The 20,214-nt window shown below is 38.5% G+C and overlaps 1 protein-coding gene and 1 pseudogene across 1 annotated transcript; both read left to right on the forward strand.

Moving 5' to 3' along the window:
• The first annotated feature begins 493 nt into the window (after positions 1-493).
• LOC130868365 (ubiquitin-like protein 5) lies at positions 494-18,408 on the forward strand (annotated as a pseudogene).
• Positions 18,409-18,611: 203 nt separating this feature from the next.
• On the forward strand, positions 18,612-19,541 carry LOC130868366 (splicing factor YJU2-like). Its single transcript, XM_057760615.1, has one exon. The coding sequence runs from the start codon at positions 18,612-18,614 to the stop codon at positions 19,539-19,541; it is 930 nt and encodes a 309-aa protein (XP_057616598.1).
• Positions 19,542-20,214: the final 673 nt, after the last annotated feature.

Genomic DNA, 20,214 nt, shown 5'->3' on the forward strand with positions numbered 1-20,214 from the left:
TGTTGCAAGGGCCATTGTTTTGGCCAGTCCTGGTTTCTGATAATACTTCGGTCTGCCCCTGTATCCACCAGGCCTGAGAAAGTCCTTCCTTCAATTATCAACTGTAAAACAGGCCTATTGTCCAGGGCCATTGATAAACAGGTGAGATCAACTCCAGTAGAGCCTAGACCAGCACTCCCCCTTGATGAGCCCGTGAAGGGAAACTTCTCATGCTGAGAAGGCAAAATTAACAATTGTGCAAGCCGATCGCCAGGGGTGATAGAGATGACACCATTGAGAGAATAACAAAGGAGCTTGGTCTGCCCCGTATAATCAGGGTCAATAACTCCTGGAAGGACAATCAAACCTTTCATTGTGGATGAGGAACGCCCCGGGACAATCCCCACATGGCCCCGTGGCAAGGGGCCGGACATGTCAGTCCCCAATATCTGGACGCCTACCTCCGGGGTCAGTACCATTCCGGGTGGCACAGAGGTCCATCCCTGCGGAACCGATGGTTGCCCTCCGGACTGGTGAGTTGATCCTACTGGGTTCTGGGCTGGAACTGAAGTATGAAATGCCCCAAATATTTTTGGGCCCGGGGTTGAGGGCCCCTCATCCCATTTTTTGACTCAAGATTGGAAGTTTGTGGGATGGGATGGCCGTTAATGTCCTTAACTGAATGACATTCATTAGCCCAATACTTTCCCTTTTTACAGCGGGGACAAGTACCAGGCATACGTGGGCCCAGTTTCAAGGCTGTTCCTGGTGGCCCACTGCCGTTGGGGCAGTTTCGTTTAAGGTGCCTCAATTGGTCCCTGGTTCGATCCCGGGTTTTGGTACCAGTTGCGGCGAACTCCCTGACCAGCAGGAAAAGACAACCACCAGATGAGGATTCTTCCCAAATCACGCTTTATTGGAGCCTCTTGGTTGAAGGGAGAGCGGAAGCGAGGGGCCCCGAGCGCCAAGCGGCAGCTGCTTATATAGGGGGTAAGGGAATGAGTCGTGTCAGGATTGGCTGATGCGCGCCTGCCGATGCTCCTGGCCACGGGATTGGCCCTAAGGACATCATCGTCACTGCACATGCGAGAGACACGGTTCTACTGCATTGCCTAATATGGAGTTGTTCACAAGCGAGGCCGGGGCCAAGCGCCATCTTGTAATGGCGGCCACTCGAATCAGCTCCCAGCACAAGAGAATTACCAAACTATTTGCTTCATGAACGTTGAAGCAAAAGTATTTAATAAAATACTTGCAAATGAAATTTAATAACTCACCAAAAAGATCATCCATTGATGTGAGATTCCCTTCTGGATTCTATGAATACCATTGGTAAATTGGTACAGGAGAATTGTCTGTATTCTGTCAATCATGTTATAAATAAACTCTGATTGGCTAGGCAGTAAATATAGGCAGGAAAACCAGACAGGAAGTAGAAATGATGTAATGAGAATAGGAGAATTCTGAGAAGGAGGAAGTTGATTCCTCCCACTCCTGCCTAGACCACCAAAGCAGCAGGATGTGATCTGCTTCACTGTGAAAGGTACTGAGCCACATGGCTAACATAGATCAGAAAAATGGGTTAATCAAGATGTGAGAGTTAGTCAGTGAGAGGCTAGAGCTCTGGGCCAATCAGCTTATAATTTATGGAGACCTATGTGTGATTTTCTTTGGGGTAAATAGTTGTCGGATACCGTGTGGGACAGAAACCCCAACTAAGCAAGCAGGACCCCTTCATGTTACAGTAAATAAAGAATCTTCTTTGGAGCTATTGCAGCACAGAATAGGGCAAGTAAAAATTCTAAGCACTTAGGGGAGGAGTTAGTAGGCAGAGTCAGAGAGAAGCCATGTAGCTGTCACAGGAGATAGACACAGGACACTGGATAGAAACTTACCAGTAGATCACAACCACATGGTGTTACACAGATTAATAGAAATGGGTTAATTTAAGATATAAAGGCTATCTAGCAATACATTTAAGTTATTGGACAAGCCTTGCTTTAGTTAACACAGTTTCTGTATGATTATTAAGGGATTGGGTTGCTGGGAAAATCAAGCAGCCTCCAGCTACAGATTGTACAGATTGGTGTGTCAACGTGGGGCTGACTATATCTAAATAAAACCTGAGAAAGTTTAAAAAGGAATTCTAGACACAAAAGAGCAGAGTTAAGTATGGTTTCTTGGTAGCTGGCATTTTTTTTTTTTTTTTGGACAGGATCTGCTTGATGGCAGTCAGCAGGGATAATGTAGCTCCTTTAAAAGAGGTCTTTCTGATTTACTATTAGGAGCAAAAAACTACACTTTTTTGAAACAGCATCTTCCTGTTCATGCTGGTTGTAGGAACAGCTTTGGCTCTTTCAGGAGGCCAAGCATTTAGATGGTGTCAGTAAGCAGTTTTTTTACAAACTGCTTAATGGTATCACAGACCCACTGTAACCCTGGATTTGTGGCAATGTGCATGGTTCTCAGAGGCATTGAACATGCCTCTGTCATGTTGGTCTTGGCAGAGCCAACAGGCAGGACCATGGAGTTGGTCCTAGGCATGCCTGCTTAGCATTTCAAAAAAGCGCTCCTGGTCAGAAAATATTACAGATAGGCAATAAAGACAAATTCAGATGGAGAAGACCTCTAAATGGGCCACAGTGTTGGATAAATGAAAATAGACTTGAGAAAGCGAAAAAAGAATATAGACATTTATAAAAGGAAGTAAATGGTCATAAAAATAAAAAATACAAGTCTTTAAAGAGACAGAATACAAACAGTCATAGATGAAAGGTGTAAATAAAAATAAGTTGTATAAAAATGGAAAATACACAGAGGATTATGTGTTTTCATTGAATGATTTTTGATGTGAAGAAGCTGAGTACAGAGAGACATTTCATTTTATGCACTCCTAAGCTAAACCAACATATATATTTTAAAGGTGCCTTGATTTTAAAGTTTGGGTCTAAGGCTATGTTGCTTTGGAAAAGAGGCTTTGCTTTTGTTTCCACAGAGGATAAGAACCTATGGATCCCGTCCAAACTAATGTGGTTTGATGAACCAAGAGCTCCTGAAAGATCTCCATGACCTGCCAAAAAGAAAATACTTTGCTTAACAAAAAGCAGAAAGCAGTTTAAAGTATGCCCAAATTCCTAAATACTGTTTATAAATGTTATTTACATTAAAATGGGAATATGTTATAGATATTTGCATTGGTAAAAATCTTGGTCTATTGATATAAATTTGAGGTCAGTTTTGTTATGTGTATATTTCTGCTCTTGATTAAGGTATTGTGTTTATGCAGTTCATTTAAAAATGTAATGCATTAGTAAGAAATAACAGTTAACAAATAGTTATCTATAATAGTCAAACTTGTAGTCATGTTTGTTAGGCTTTCTAGATGTACAGAAATTTCAGATGGATAGTGATTTTTCAAACCTTTCAAAGACTAACAGAATATGGCAGTTAATTTAAAAAATAAAACTTAAGGCTTTTCATGAAAGTGAGAAACATCTGCTTCTGGCAGTACTAATTACTTCAAGAGGAAGATTGGCATTAAAGAGGTTCCTTATAGAGTTTATTAGCCATTTGGCAAGAAACTGCTCTTGCCTGGACTGCTTGATACTATGCTGTATGAACTGAATATACAGGACCCACAATAAATGACTGCTGAAATTGCCATATGATGAGAGGATCCTTTGAGGTTCTGCTTCATTAAAGAGTCTGTCAGACATTCTGCAGAACACAGAAAAAAGCCACTGACACACTGCCAGTATAGATGGAACTATTTTTGAAATTTTCTATTTCATGGAAAAGTCCACAGGATATTATGGGCTTGTAGGCTGAAGATGGATACTCCAATGTTACATAATAACTTTGGATGACTGTCCAGGCATCGAGATGTCTCTGTCAGTTCTAGAATTTTGGAAGTTGCTTACAATGTACTTTCTGTTAATTTAGGTAATATTATATCCTTCTGGAGTTTTTGATGGAATTGAAGAATGGATAATTATACTTAATTTATTAATACAAGTTTAAGGTCAATTTTGTTATATGTACATTTATACTCTTATTTAAGATGTTGTGTTTGTGTAACTCATTTAAACTATAATGTACAATTAAGAAATATAGGTTAATAGATATTTGTCTATAATAGTCTATCTTGTATTCAGGTTAGTTGGGTTTTCTAGATACATAGAGATATATTTCAGTTAGACATATATTCCTCATATCTTTCAGAGACCGTCAGAATATGTCATTTAAAATGTTTTAAGAAGAGACACATCTGCTCCCGGCAGCCCCAATCTACTTAAGAAAAATGATGGTCATCAAAGGGGCTCCCCATGGATTTTGTTAGCCATTTGGGCAAGAAATTGTTTTTGATGGACTTTGCCATTAAAAGGCAAAACAGATCTTCAAATTTTCTGCTTCAGCTTGTAGGCTGAAGATGGCTGTTCCAAAGGTACAGAAGATATTTGGGTGACTGTGCAGGTAGCGAGATGTCTCTGTCAATTCTAGAATTTTGGAAGTTGCTTATAATGTTCTTCCTATTTATATAGGTAATATATCCTTCTGGGGTCTTTGATGGAGTTGAGGAATAGATAATTATGATTATAGTTTTCCTTAGTTAAGATAAAAGATATAGTAGATATAAATATTGTAACTGTAACTCTTGCTTGATAACAATTTGGTTGTATGTAATCTTGCTATGATAAATTAAAACCCTCCTTTTTATTTTGACAGAAAAGTGGAGATGATGTGGGATTCCCCCTCTACATGCTGTGAATATCATTGAGTAATAAAGAATCTACTTTAGGCCTATTTCAGTGCAGAATGGGGCAAAGCAGGAATTCCAAGCAGATAGAGGAGGAGAGAGTAGGCAGAGTCAGAAAGAAACCATGAAGCCACCACAGAAGACAGATGCAGGATACTGGATGAAAACTTACCAGTAGGCCACAACTATGTGGTGATACACAGATGAATAGAAATGAGTTAATTTAAGATATAAGAACTAGCTAGCAATACACTTAAGTGATTGGACAAGCAGTGTTTTAATCAATACAATTTCTGTGTGGTTATTTAGGGTCTGGACTGTTGGGAAAAAGCAAGCAACTTCCAACTACAATCCATCATAATGAAGTAGACTTCATCCCCAATATAAAGCGATTCTTCAATATATGAAAATCTGTCAGTGTAACCCACCATATAAACAAAATAGAAGAAATAAAGTGAGATGACCATCTTATTAGATCCTGAAAAACATTTTTTGCAAAATTGAACATGCCCTCATAATAAAAGTCTTGGGGAGATCAGGTATAGAAGGGACACGCCTAAACATAATCAAGGTACTATAGAGGAAGCTCTAACATCAAATTACATGGAACGAAACTCAAAGCAATTGCACTAAAATCAGGAACATGAAATGGCTGTCTACAGTCTCCCCATCTAGTCTACATAGTATTTTAATTTCTATCTAGAGTTAGAAGAACACAAAAGCACATCAAATTGAAAAGGGGGAAGTCAAAGTATTGCTATTTGCAAATTATATGATAGTAAATATAAGTCACCTAAAAATTTTATCAGGAAACTCTTTTTTTTATTATTATTTATTTATTTATTTATTTATTTTCGAGACAGGGTTTCTCCGTAGCTTTTGGTGCCTGTCCTGGAACTAGCTCTTGTAGACTAGGCTGGCCTCGAACTCACAGATATCCGCCAGCCTCTGCCTCCTGAGTGCTGGGAATAAGGCGTGCGCCACCACCGCCCAGGTATCAGGAAACACTTATAGCAGATAAATACCTTTATCAAAGCGGCTAGATACAAGATTAACTTAAAAAATCAGTAGCTCTCATATATTCAAAGATAAATGAGCTGAGAAAGAAATTGGGGAAAAACACCCTTTATAATAGCCACAAACAATATCAAATATCTAGAGATAACTCTAACTAAGCAAGTTAAAGACCTGTATAATAATAATTTCATATCTTTGAAGAAAGAAAGTAAATGAGATATCAGAATATGGAAAGATCTTCCATAGTCAAGGATCAGTCAGATAAACAGTAAAAATGACATACAATAAAAAATCTACAGATTCAACACAGTCCTCTGTTAAAATTCTAAGTCTATTTTTAAAGAGCTTGAAAGAATACTCAATTTCTGATGATGCCCATTATAAGAACATAAGCCACCTAGATGAAAGTATAGACAGAGAACTCTAAACAGAGGAATCTAAAATGGCTGAAACATACTTAAGGAAATGCTCAACATCCTTAGTCATCAGAAAAATGCAAATCAAAACAACTCTGAGATTCCATCTTATACCTGTAAGAATGGCCAAGATCAAAAACACTGATGACAACTTATGTTGGAGAGGTTGTGGGGAAAAGGGAACACTTCTGCAATGCTGGTGGAAATGCAAGCTGGTACAATCCCTTTGGATGTCAGTGTGGCAATTTCTCAGAAAATTAGGAAACAACCTTTCTTAAACCCAGTAATACCACTTTTGGGTATATATTCAAAGGATGCTCAATCATGCCACAAAGACATCAGCTATGTTCATAGCAGTTTTGTTTGTTATAGCCAGTACCTGGAAACAACCTAAATGCCCCTCAACCAAAGAATGGAGAAGAAAAATGTGGTACATTTGCACAATGGAGTACTGCAGAGCAGAAAAAAATAATGACATCTTGAATTTTGCAGGAAAATGGATGGAGCAATAAAACATTATTTGGAGTGAGGTAACCCAGACACAGAAAGACAATTATCACATGTAGTCAATCATAGGTGGTTTTTAAACATAAAGCAAAGAAAGCCAGCCTACAAACCACAATCCTAGAGAATTTAGACAACAATGAAAACACTAAGAGAGACTTAGATAGATCTAATCTACACAGGAAGTAGAAAGTAAAAAAAGACAAAATCTACTGAGTAAATTGGAAGTATGGGGATGTGGGAGGAGGGTTGAACAGGGAGGGGAGATGCAGGGAGGGGAGCAGAGAAAAATGTAGAGCTCAAAAAATATTAATAAAAAATTAAATTATAAAAGAAAGGCTATGGAAGGTATATTGCTGAATAATGGTTTCCCACTTACAAATGATTATAAGTGTGGGAAAACCATAGGAAAGCATACTGCTATTCAAAGAAGATGGACTACATTTTAAGTTCAGAGAAGTCATTCCAAGTCTCTAAATGTGACAAGGTTTACATATGCTTAATTATCCAAACACTCTAATCATGTGTTTAGCATCCACTTACAGTGGATAATTCTAGCAGTATTTGTTTCAATGTTTCCATATATGTGCATTTATATTTTCTGGAGGCTGGGTATATGACCAGAATTTGGGAGGAAGCTATTCACTTAAAGTATTTTCTTCTTTTCATACTTACGTTGCTGGTGTTTTCTTTGTGGTGAACAGGACATTTTTATTCAGAAAGCATTTTCCAACACAGCCATTTTTAAAACTATCAATAGATATTAAAACTAAAATTGATTGTCAAGTTCAACCAAGATTATTTCACACACACACACATGTGTGTGCACACATTTATATGTACACATTCAAAAACATATGTATATAAATATATCGAATAATGGTGTTTTATTATTATTATTATAACATATATAAGAAAACATAAATATATAAAATACTACCTGATAAATTCATTTAGTGTCCCATAAATATATGAGACATGAAAGTAGAAAAGAGATTTTGAAAGTGAAATGAAATATTGGTAGAGATGAGGGGGAAAGTGAGGAGTGAATGTTGTCAAAGTTAGTGATATACGTTTATGAAAATAGCCATATGAAACTCACCACTATGTGACTTGAATATAATGCAAATAAATTAAAACTATGTAAATAATTTGGTACAATATAAAACTCTCAGCTTCAGAAAGATTGCTTCCTAGAATTAACATTTTGAATGCTCATTAGACCACAGTAAAGAGGTTGACCCAATCATATGATTGTCCCAAAAGCAAATAAGAATGGTCATGTATAGGAAAGTGATAGCAGCACTCTCCCCAATATCCTTATTCCTTACACAGAAGAAAATATCTTATTCATGGTTCATTGAGAGCCATGGTAAGAAATGTGAATAGAAGAATAATGTCACTGAGGGATTCACCTTGACCTCCTCAAGTATCTAAGGCTGCTTCTAGATTCTCTTAATTTGCTCTACCAATTTGCCCTTATCTTCTATCATTCAATGAGCCTCTCTGTGCTTTCTGTTGTATCAATGCATCTTGTCACCACTTTTACCTAAGGAAATCAGTTTGGTTCCTCAATTCTTGAAATTATATTACTTTATTTACCATGGATGTAAATGATTTTATTCTTCCCAGTTATTACTAGTTTTGTCAAGAAGTGTAGTGGTGAGGGGTTTTCAAATAGTTAATAGATCCTATTGTTTTGTTATGACTAAATATGTTTTAAATTATTAATATCTTCTCTTGAAGGCATCAGTTTTCTTTCAAACATTTGTATCTGTGCCATGCTTTTCTTTTATTCATGTACCTTGACTTTGACCTTGTTTCTAACTAAGTAGTATCTTGTTTTATATTAAGAGATTTTCCCCTTTCCTTGCCCTACTGATGTTATAACTTTTCCTGTATTAATACTTAGTGAAGGGCATCATGCACAGATTGATTTACTCTGGCTTTTAAATCCAATCTATTTCAGAATGACAGAAAAAATTCAGTTCACTCTGTAACACCTCATTGTCTGTATGCTCCACTATTTTCCTTTTCTGATATTTATTTCAAGATGTGGGGTTCAAACAGAAGATGGATGAAAATAATGAGGTACAATTACTCTTTTTGTAAGTGGAATAACACATATGAAGTGAATCTAAAAGCAAATAGACAAAGAGTTACTTGAAAATTTAGTAGTAATTATGTGGTCATCCCTACCTTATACTCGATACTCTGTTAGCTAGTTACCAGTGGTGATGAATCTCTCTTGGTTTTTCTTTCTTTCTTTCTTTCTTTCTTTCTTTCTTTCTTTCTTTCTTTCTTTCTTTCTTTCTTTCTTTCTTTCTTCCTTCCTTCCTTCCTTCCTTCCTTCCTTTCTTTCTTTCTTTCTTTCTTTCTTTCTTTTTGGACTTTTCGAGACAGGGTTTCTCCGTAGCTTTTTGGTTCCTGTCCTTGAACTAGCTCTTGTAGTCCAGGCTGGCCTCAAACTCACAGAGATCCACCTGCCTCTGCCTCCCGAGTGCTGGGATTAAAGGCATGTGCCACTGCTTGGTATTTTTTTTAAGAAAAATAAAGCTGTCATTTCCATTATTTTACACACAATAATAGAGTTATCACAACCTTGTATAAGTTAGAGAGTAAAAATGTCAAGTACACAATAGTCAATCAGAATATGTTATAACATTACTTCAATTTATTTTTAATTTGCTTTAATTTTAGTTGAAATAAAATCATATAAATTATCCTTCCCTTTTCATCCTCTATCCATTCCTATGTTACCTCCAAACCCTTCCATATCCATTACCCTACACCCAGTGTAGTTTATGGGGAATTTTTTATTATTTTGTAACATATATAAAAAACAATAAATGCAACTTCCTGAGTACATTTAGTGGTCCTTGTATGTATACGATTTCAGAGCTGACCACTTGGTGTTGGATAAGACTTTAGTGGGCTCATTCATGGAAAATCCTGCTTCTTCCCCTCTCAGCAAACATCAGGTATATATATATATATATATATATATATATATATATATATATATATATTTTGTCTAGTAAAGGAGACACTGAGATTTCTCTCTTTCATGTTAGCATGTATAAAGTCAGTTTCAATAAATTCTTATTAAATAACTACATATCAAGTCTGGAGTTAGAGTATATTTGCAGATAAAAGAAATTTATGATTCACCTTGATTTCTTTAAATCTTAAAATGAATTTTTTAGAAATGTCAGCGTGTATACGATATGAGGAATAGATATTTCAAGCTGTTATAGCTAAAACCATGAATAATATTTATATAAATGAAAACATCAAATGTACTAGGAAGAGTCATTTTTTTAGAGTAATTGCTATTCTATTTGCTATGTGACTTAAATCACATAATAAGAGCTCTCATACCTAAGGGTTGAAGGACCTAATGACTTCTTAGTTTAATTGATATAGCACCAAACCACACCTTGAATATCCATATGGGTAATATCTACATTTACAGGTAAAGGCTTTTCTCAGCTTTAAACAGGGAAGTCTCTCCTTGGAATGAATGGAGATAGAGGAAATGACCTACAGCTGTACCAGAAACAGAGCATAAAGGATGATTGAGGACTCAGCCCTTGATAAGACATTTATATCTCCAGTTGAAGGCTCAAGAGACATTGTGGAAGAGGAGTTAGAAAGAATATAAGAATAACAGGATAAGGACAGTGCCTATGAAATACTATCTTCTAAGCATGACATAGACTTGGGAAGCACAAACTAGTAACATCTTTGCATACTGCTACTGAGTCACACAGAAGTTGGCCATAAATAATGCTCAGCTATGGAGTCAGAAAGGAACCATAGGGCCCCACGACATACTGATAATGTGTTAAAAATTGACAAGTTCTAGCAAAGAGAAAGGCATGATATCTAGTTGTGCACCTGCTAGTAAGCCCACGAGGCTGTGATGGATAGTTGCAAACTTAGGATCACACAGAAATCTCTGATTAAACTCTGGGACCCTAATAAAACCTAATATATAGGGAAAAAAACATTTGTAGAGAGAAGGTGTGGCTGGTAGAGTCCACAGAAAAATAGACTAGTGTGGGAGGAGATGGACTAAAGTACCTAATGTATGTATATGAATGTGTGAAAGAACAAAATTTCCTAATAAAAAAATAGAAAGCACTCTTTCAAAGATAGGTAAGATCAGAGCTTGCAAAATTGCTAGTAGTTCAATAACAAGTGCTACCCAAAGAATTAGAAAGTGCATATTTCGGGATCATGGGCTATTGGGTCATTTGCAGAGCATGCATCATTTTTTAACTTAATTTTCTCATTCCTTTTGACCTATGGTGGAGGAAGAGTGTTTCAAATCTTCCTTTTTTATTTTAGTTTATTGTATATATTGACTTTGATCTCACTTCCCAGTTTACTCTGGTGTTACAATTTTCCTATGATAGCTGGGGGTCCCATAAATCTTTGGTAGGGGAGTTGGAGGATGATATCTTCCCTGATTTTTCCATACAGATAAAGAATATAATTCCTACCTACAAGGATCTATATAACTCTCAACTATGGAGAAGAAGGTATGGATTTTCTTTAAGTGGAATAGGGTAGAATTCCTGTATTACAGTATGTTTAGTTTAAAATTACTAAATCCTAGAGTCACCAATCATACAAAGATACTAAAGATATTAGGTTTGAACAAAGAGTAACATGGTAATGCCAGAAGAGTCATGATCATGATTATCCTAATAAAGCCATCCTCTGTAGCTTACTACCAGAGTTAAGATCTTTTGGACTGAAAACAAAAACAATCCTACTGATAGTTATCCATTATATATTGAGCCATGTGGCAAAATACTGAAGAAAATGCTTAAGAATCCAAAATCCAATGGAATTAATTGCAAGAAAAATATTGTCAATTTGTAATCATTGAGTATATATTACACAAACATTGTCAAATTAAAAATAATGAAGTAAACTACAACATGAAGTTAGAATATAACTATAATTTATAAAAAATACTTATTTTATTAAGAAGATAAGACATAAACTTCCTTGTTTTATCTTTTTAATTTTTCCTCTATTCTTTGGAATTTCATTCACATATATAATGTAATATAATCATAGACTTTTTCCTTCATCCCATTTTCTTTCTTTAATCCCTTCTATATTAATTACCTCAGCACATCTCCCTCCCAAATTTACACCTTTTTAATAGCTCCTTAAGTCTACTCAGTGATGCCAATAAGTGCATGGGTGTGGGTACATCCACTAGAAAAAGGGAATCTTACCAGTGGTCATCTCTTCAAAGAGAAATGATTTTCCTTCTCTCAACAACAATCTACTTCCAATGGCTTAACAATAAGTAGACACCATAGGGAGATATCCATGCCTTAAGATAATCTACCAGATCTATACCTGGATTTAGTTTGATTTGATCTTTAGCACATAGTAGCAACTGCACATAAGTGCTTTGCTTTCAGAAGTTTCACAGTAGATAGCATTTCGGTTTAGATAGAGACAAAGCCTTATTTTTCTGAATTCAGCTGAGCACTTATTTTCCAGTGCCCAGGTTTGTCATAGTTAGGACAAGAATTGCCCCTGTGTAATCCTGTATTTGTGGTATGGTGCTGTAGGGATTTGCATTGGTATGGATCTTGCTTTTTATTGATACAAATTTAAGGTCAATTTTATTATATGTATATTTATGTTCTTGCTTAAGGTGTTTGTTGTGTTTGTGCAGCTCATTTAAAATGTAATGCATAATTAAGAAATATAGGTTAATAGATAATCATCTATAATAGTCTATCTTTTATTCATGTTAGTTAAGTTTTCTAGATATATAGAAATATATTTCAAATAGATATGTATTCCTCAAATATTTCAGAGACCTTCAGAATATGTCATTTAAATTGGGAATATACCCAAGCGATGGCCCATCAAATGACAAAAGTATCTGTTCAACTATGTTCATAGCAGCATTGTTTGTAATAGCCAAAACCTGGAAACAACCCAGATGCCCTTCAATGGAGGAATGGATGAAGAAAGTGTGGAATATATACATATTAGAGTACTACTTAGCGGTCAAAAACAATGACTTCTCGAATTTTGCGTGCAAATGGATGGAAATGGAAAACACTATCCTGAGTGAGGTATCCCAGACCCAAAAAGAGGAACATGGGATGTACTCACTCATAATCGGTTTCTAGCAATAAATAAAGGACATTGAGCATATAATTTGTGATCCTAGAGAAGCTAAATAAGAAAGTGAACCCAAAGAAAATCGTATAGTCATCTGCCTGGAGAGGGGAAGTAGACAAGATTGCAGGGCAAAAACTGGGAACTTGCGGGTGAGGTGGCATGGGACAAAGGGGAAATGGGATGAGAAACATGAGAAGGGGAGGATGGGAGGAACTCTGGGGATTGGGATGGTTTGGATATAGGAAGGGTGGATACGGGAGCAGCGAAGTATATATTGGCAAGAGACTTGACTCTAGAGGGGTTCACAGGTGTCCAGGGAGAGGTCCCCAGCTGGTACCTTGGGCAACTGAGGAGAGGGAACCTGAAATGACCCTATCCTATACTGATGAATATCTTACATATCACCTTAGAACCTTCATCTGGCGATAGATCGAGGTAGAGAGAGAGACTCAATTTGGAGCAATGGTCTGAGCTCTTAAGGTCCAAATGAGGAGCAGAAGGAGGGAGAACATGAGCAAGGAAATCAGGACCACGAGGGATGCACCCACCCACTGTGACAGTGGATCTGATTTATTGGGAGCCCACCAAGGCCAGCTCGTCTGGGACTGAATAAACATGGGTTGAAACTGGACTCTCTGAGCATGGCGGACAATGAAGGCTGATGAGAAGCCAAGGACAATGGCACTAGGTTTCGATCCTAATACATGAACTGGCTTTTTGGGAGCTTAGCCTGTTTAGATGCTCACCTTCCTGGACATAGATAGAAGACCTTCGTCTTCCCGCAGGGCAGAGAATTTGGACTGCTCTTCAGTATCGAAAGGGAGGGGGAATGGTGTGGGGGGTGGAGAAGAGGAGTGGGGATAGGGGGAGGGGAGTGGGGGAGGGGGCAATATTTGGGAGGAGGGGAGGGAAATGGGAAACGGGGAGCAGGTGGAAATATTAATTAAAAAATAATAAAAAAATAAAAAAAGAAGAACATAAACAAAAAAAATAAAATGTTTTTAGATGAGATACATCTGCTCCTGTCAACACCTATCTATTTCAAGAAAATAATAGGCATCAAAGAGGCTCCTCATGGAGTTTCTTAGCCTTTTGGGCAAGAAATTGTTTATGCCTGGACTGCTTGATGGACTTTGCCATTAAAAGGCAAAACAATCTTCAAATTTTCTGCTTTGTGGGCTATGGACCTATAGGCTGAAGATGGATGTCCCAAAGGTACAGAAAACTTTGAGTGATTGCCCACATATCAAGATGTTTCTGTCAATTTTAGAATTTTGTAAGTTGCTTACAATGTTCTTTCTGTTTACTTAGGTAATATTATATCCTTCTGGAGTCTTTGATAGAGTTGAAGAGTTGATGAATAGATAGTTATTATATTTTTCCTTAGTTATGATAAAAGATAAAGTAGATATAAATATTATAACTGTAATTCTTGTTTGATACCTTTTTTGTTATATGTAACTTTACTATGTTAAATTTAAAACCTTTCTTTTTATTTAAACAGAAAAGGGGAAATGATGTTGGAAGTCCTTCTGTATATGTGTTGATTTTACCGGATAATGAATAAGGAAGATGATTTTGCCTGTGTTAGGGTAGAGTAGATCTAGATGGGAAAACTAAACTGAATGCTGTGAGAAAGAAGGCAGATTCAGGGAGAAACCAAGTAGCTGCCACAGGAGACAGACTTGTTGAAATTTCGGTGGTTGGCCCCATCATCGGGGTGATGCACAGATTAATGGAGTTGGGTTATCTTAGGATATAAGAGCAAGCTAAAAATATGCTTAAGGTATTGACCAAACAGTATTGCAAATAAATCCTGTCACAGCAAGTGTCCGCAAGCTACTTTTGCTTAAAAATCATTTATATGTGTCTCTGTGTGTATGTGTTTGTATGTGTGTGTATGTGTAGTACACATTTATTGACCTGCATACATTGAACCAACTTTGAATTACCAGGTAAAGTCAAATTTATGGCTAGAGATGATCTTGATACCTGCTGATATTTGCTTTGAAATTATTTTATTTATAATTTTTATATCTACATTCATCAATGATATTGGCCTATAGTATTATTTTACTCTTGTCTTTACTTGGTTATGATATTAGAGTAATATTGGCTTCAGAGGAAAAGTTTGGATGTGCTGCTTCTTTTTTGTTTGAACACTTAAGAAATATTGGTTATGATTCTTTTTAAAAAATAAATTTTATTTTGGAGAATTTCATACAAGGGAACTGCATCTACATCATTCCATATACCTGTTCCCTTGTAATCTCCCCATAGTCCTCTTCCAAACTATCTCTTCTTTAATTGTTGTTGTAAAAACTATATACATAAGTATAAATACATACATTAAACACAAACACACATACACACACATGAAAAAGCCCATTTAGTTTTGCTCACATGTACATATGTTCAGTGTTGACCACTTGGGAGTATGCAAATTTTGGGTTCCTTGAGACATCTGATTTTCCCATTTATCAACTAGTGGTGGGATAATGTGGAAATTCCTTGTGCACATTTTGAAGTCAACTGATGTTGTTATTATGCAAGTTGTTCAGGTAAGCATATGCTGTGATTTCATGGATACATTTCTCTGTCATTTCTCGAGGGTATAATTTATCAATTGGTGCCTCAGGCCTCTGTTTCTTAGAATATTTCTGACCCCTCTGTAATTTCTGAAATTTTTCCTGAAGCTTAGGTTTGGAGGTTGCATTACAGATGTATCATAGTCACTTATTATCTATATTTGGATCTTTAATAATTTCCATAACCTTAAAATAGAAGCTTATTTGAAGAGGGATAAGAGCTAGACCTTCTTGTGAATATAACGACCGATGTTCAGGAAAAAAAAATATTGATTTCTTTTTAGGTCTATGATCTCTACAGCCATGGGTAGCTGTTTAGGTATATTATATTAGTCACAAATTACCTCCTGCTGAGTGAGCCAGAAATCCAATTAGGTAACTGTTAATTACCTCCAAGAAAAATGTGCCACAATTGCACCATTTTAATGTATTGTCAGTCAAGTCATGATTTTGCTTTATAGGTTTTATAGATAAGTTCAACTGCTGAATACTTGTTTTCCTCAGTATCTTGCATGAACCTCCTAATTCTATGAGAACCACTCTTCAGGGATGAGGTTCCCAGTTCAGTTCTAGCTTTATTTCTCTGAGTATTTTCCTTCTTTTTATTTATTCATTGTGTGTATTCCAGATCATGTTTCTCAATTTCATTCATTTCCTTTACTTTCATATACACCCTATGCTATTGCAACCCTCCTACCTCAAATAAAATGAAATAAAATTTAAGAGAACAAAGAAATGAAAAAATCAGTCTCATATTGGAAGCTGTAGGGTGACACAGTAAGTCAATGAGGGGCAGGACCAGTTCTGCTTTCATGGTTTAAAGGTCAGATCTCCCATGTCTACATCATAGGGGCTGCTCTGCTCTGCTGCCCAGGAATGGTGCTGTGGCCACTCTCCTGAGCACTGTAGCTTATGAGGGGCAGGGACAGTCCTCCAGTACTTATGACCACAGGGCCAGCTTTCCCACCTGCCTCATGTCCTGATGGGCGTGGGGGAGGGCATATGTCCCCCACTCATTCCTCAAAATGTTAGAAAGGTAACTATTCCATGCTCCCATCTTCCAGGCTGGCTCACCCACACTTCTGCCTTGGCTTGGCTCTATTGTGCTGCCCAGGAGAGGTATAGGGCCTGCTCTCCCAAGTGTTGCAGCTGGTGGTGGGCAAGGACAGTTCTTCCATACTTATATCCTTAGAGTCAGCTCTTCCACCTGCCTCTGGCATTGATTAGGGAATTTAATCTCTCCCCAACACATGCTGTCATATGGCAGATGAGGGGCCTGGTCAGGTCTCCCACATTCACATTTGCAATCTGGTTCACCCATGCCCTATCAACAGGGTCAACTCCACTGTTCTTCCCTGATGAGGCATAGGGTCCGCTACCCTGAGTGCTGCAGCTAGCAAAGTGTTTGGCTCCCTCACCATCTAGAAGAGGTAGGAGGGAAAAGGGAGGAGGACATCTTCCCCTCATTCTTACAAGCACTCCTTGGCTGAAAGAGGCAGTATCAGCTATTCCCCTCTCATGCACTGAGAAATGGCTCACCTATGTCCCTGTCCATAGGGTCTACTTTACTATGCAGCTCCAAAGAGGCTGAAGGCCTCTTCTTTTGGGTGTTGCAGCTGATGATGGGTTGGGTCAGGTCGCCCACTTGCTACACGTGGTAAGGGGCTAAGTGGGGCAACTTTCCTTCACCACATAGCAGGCATGCACTGCTCTCTCTCTTCCCCATGGTCAGGTACTTCACAGCAATACCTTACTTCTGGTACTGACTTTTATCTTAGTTACTTTTCTATTTCCTGTGAAAAAACAGCATGGCCAAGGCAAATTATGAAGAAAATGTGTTTAACTTAGCTTATTGTTTAGACTGTAAGGGTCCATGATAGTCAAGGGAAGGAATAGCTGAGAACTCACATTTTTTTATGGTCAGTGATCAGCAACATTGGCTAACCTGTAAATTAGCAATTAATTCTTTTAAAGTTATTAATTGTAGTAGTTGTCTCATTATCACTCTCATTATTATTTCCACCATGACAGCAATTCACCCTTCATCCTCTCCTCCCAGTCTTTCTCCCCACATCTTCCTTTTCTTCCCCTATCTACTAGTCCTGCATTTCTATTCAGAAAAGGTCAAACCTCCCATGAGTCTTAACCAAACATGTCATATCAAGTTTCAGTAAGACTAGACATCTACACTTATATTAAGGCTAGAAAAAGCAACACAGTGTAAGGAATAGGGTTCCTAAAGTCAACAGAAGAGTCAGAGACAGTTCCTGCCACCACTGTTAGGTAGCCCAAAGAAGATAAAGGTACACAACTGTAACATATATGCAGAGGGCCTAGGTCAGTCCCATGCAGGCTCTCTCATCATCAGTATAGTCGCTGTGAGCACAGGTTAGTTAATTCTGTGGGGTTTTATTCTGGTGTCCTTCACCTTTCTGTGAGAACTCACACCTTAATCCACCACCATTAGATAGAAAAAGAGCACTGAGAATTGCATGACTCTTTTGAAAGCTCAAAGACTGACCCTAATAGCATATTTCATCCAACAAGACCACACCCCTGAATCCTTCCCAAGGTGTTTCACCAACTAGGGACCAAAATGCCTCTTGAGGGAATTCTTATTTAAACCACCACAGTAAAGAATGTAATGGTGGGTCCGAATAAATTCCGAGGGGACCGAAGAACACTGCTCCTCAGGGCTCAGTGTTCGAGCTAGGAATTGTGTCGTCTGTAAATTCGACGGGTTAGAGGTCCAGCCACAACGATTGAGGTGGTTTGCAACGACCATCTAGGGAAGAAAGTCCGCTTCAAGTGCAACACCGATGACACTATCGGGGACTTGAAGAAACTGATAGTGGCCCAAACTGGTACCCGTTGAACGAAGATCGTCCTGAAAAAGTGGTACACGATTTTTAAGGACCACGTGTCTCTGGGAGATTATGAAATCCATGATGGGATGAACCTGGAGCTTTATTACCAGTAGACGGGAATTCCTTCTTCTTGCCTACTATGCCTTCCTCTCCCACCCTCGTTTGACACTGGTATAGATGTCCATTTTTAACATTCACATGAATTAAATTAAAAAACTTCAGTGCTGCTTTGTTCCTGTCCAAAAAAAAAAAAGAAAAAGAGAAAAAAGAAAAAAGAACACTGCTCCTTTGCTTGCTCCACGAACAGGAAGCCAATATGTCGGAACGGAAAATTCTAAACAAATACTACCCACCTGACGTCGACCCATCAAAAATCCCGAAACTCAAGCTACCCAAGGACCTGCAGTACATGGTTCGACTGATGGCCCCCTTCAACATGAGGTGTAAGACATGTGGAGAATACATCTACAAGGGGAAGAAGTTCAATGCACGCAAGGAAACTGTCCAGAACGAGGCCTACCTGGGCCTGCCTATCTTCCGCTTCTATATCAAGTGCACGCGCTGCTTGGCCAAGATCACCTTCAAGACAGACCCTGAGAACACGAACTACACTGTGGAGCATGGAGCCACACGCAACTTCCTCCTGGAGGAAGAGGAAAAGCGTGTGCAAAAGGAGCACGAGGATGAGGAGCTCAACAACCCCATAAAGGTCCTAGAGAACCGCAGAAAAGATTCGAAGCTGGAGATGGAGGTGCTGGAAAACCTGCAGGAGCTGAAGGACCTGAACCAGCGGCAGGTACACGTGGACTTTGAGGCCATGCTGTTGCCGCACCGCCTGTCACAGGAACAGCAGCGACAGCAGCAGGAGGAGGAAGATGAGCGTGAGATTACAGCCTTGCTGGAGGAGGCTCGCCACTGCAGGCTTCTGGAGGATTCCGACTCAGAAGATGAAGCTCCGCCTTCGCGACCAAGCTCAGCCGCAAAACCCAACCCCACAGCCATCCTGGTCGAGTCATTGAAGGCCAAGAGGAAGGCAGAGGCAGTGCGAAGCAGGGCACAGCTGGCCGGATTGGTGGTGCCAAAGAAGGTGAAGGCGGAAGCCAACAAGGGCTCAGAGCAGCTCCAGATGCCTGCCGTGGGTGCCCCCGAGAGCAGGAAGACAGCCAACCTTGCACCCCCGACACCCGGGCCCTCCTCCCTGAGCCAGCTGGGTGCATATGGGGACAGCGAGGACAGTGACTGCTGAGCCCCTACAGCAACATCACAGACCCAAGAAACCAGAGGAGGAGATGGGATCAAGGAAGGCACCTTCAGCAAGTTCCTCTTGACCATGACTCAATTGGTCCCAACATTCTTGCTTCCGTTTCTGCAGTGAGAGAAGTCCTCGGCAAGGTCAACAGTCTCTCACTGAGCCCTACTCCTGAGACTTTTATCTACATAAAAAGAATTTACTTAATCTCCGTGGTGTTCTATGTATCTGCTGCCTTTACTTTGTCTCTCACTCCAGGAAGCCTCGTGATGCTATTCCTTTCTGTAGCTCAGGATGGTATATCGGCCACAATGCTTGCATCCTTACGTTTATTCCCCATAGAACTCCCATTAGTCCATACATAATTAAAATTGATTTCCCACATCAAAAAAAAAAAAAAGAATGTAATGGTAGATCTGAGAGGAGTTACTGGAGGGATAAATATCAAAATGTGTAGAATTCTCAAAGAATTAATAAAATATTTAAAATTCACGTATTTCATATATAAAATATTTCTAGATTCTAGAATATGTCAAACAGCACAAAGGCTTAAGTGGAAGTCATCAAATTCATAAAATAGTCATCACTAACAGGTTGTAGTAGCTTGATGTTAGCTGGCTACTGTGATCAATATTATAATAGACCTGTATGATGTTGACTAGACAGAAGT

This window comes from Chionomys nivalis, chromosome X (assembly GCF_950005125.1).
Source record: "Chionomys nivalis chromosome X, mChiNiv1.1, whole genome shotgun sequence".
In the NCBI taxonomy this organism is placed as follows: Eukaryota; Metazoa; Chordata; class Mammalia; order Rodentia; family Cricetidae; genus Chionomys; species Chionomys nivalis.

Bases quoted from the DNA above. Each gene is read 5' to 3' on its own strand.
- LOC130868366 (XM_057760615.1), top strand. From the start codon at position 18,612: ATGTCGGAACGGAAAATTCTAAACAAATACTACCCACCTGACGTCGAC.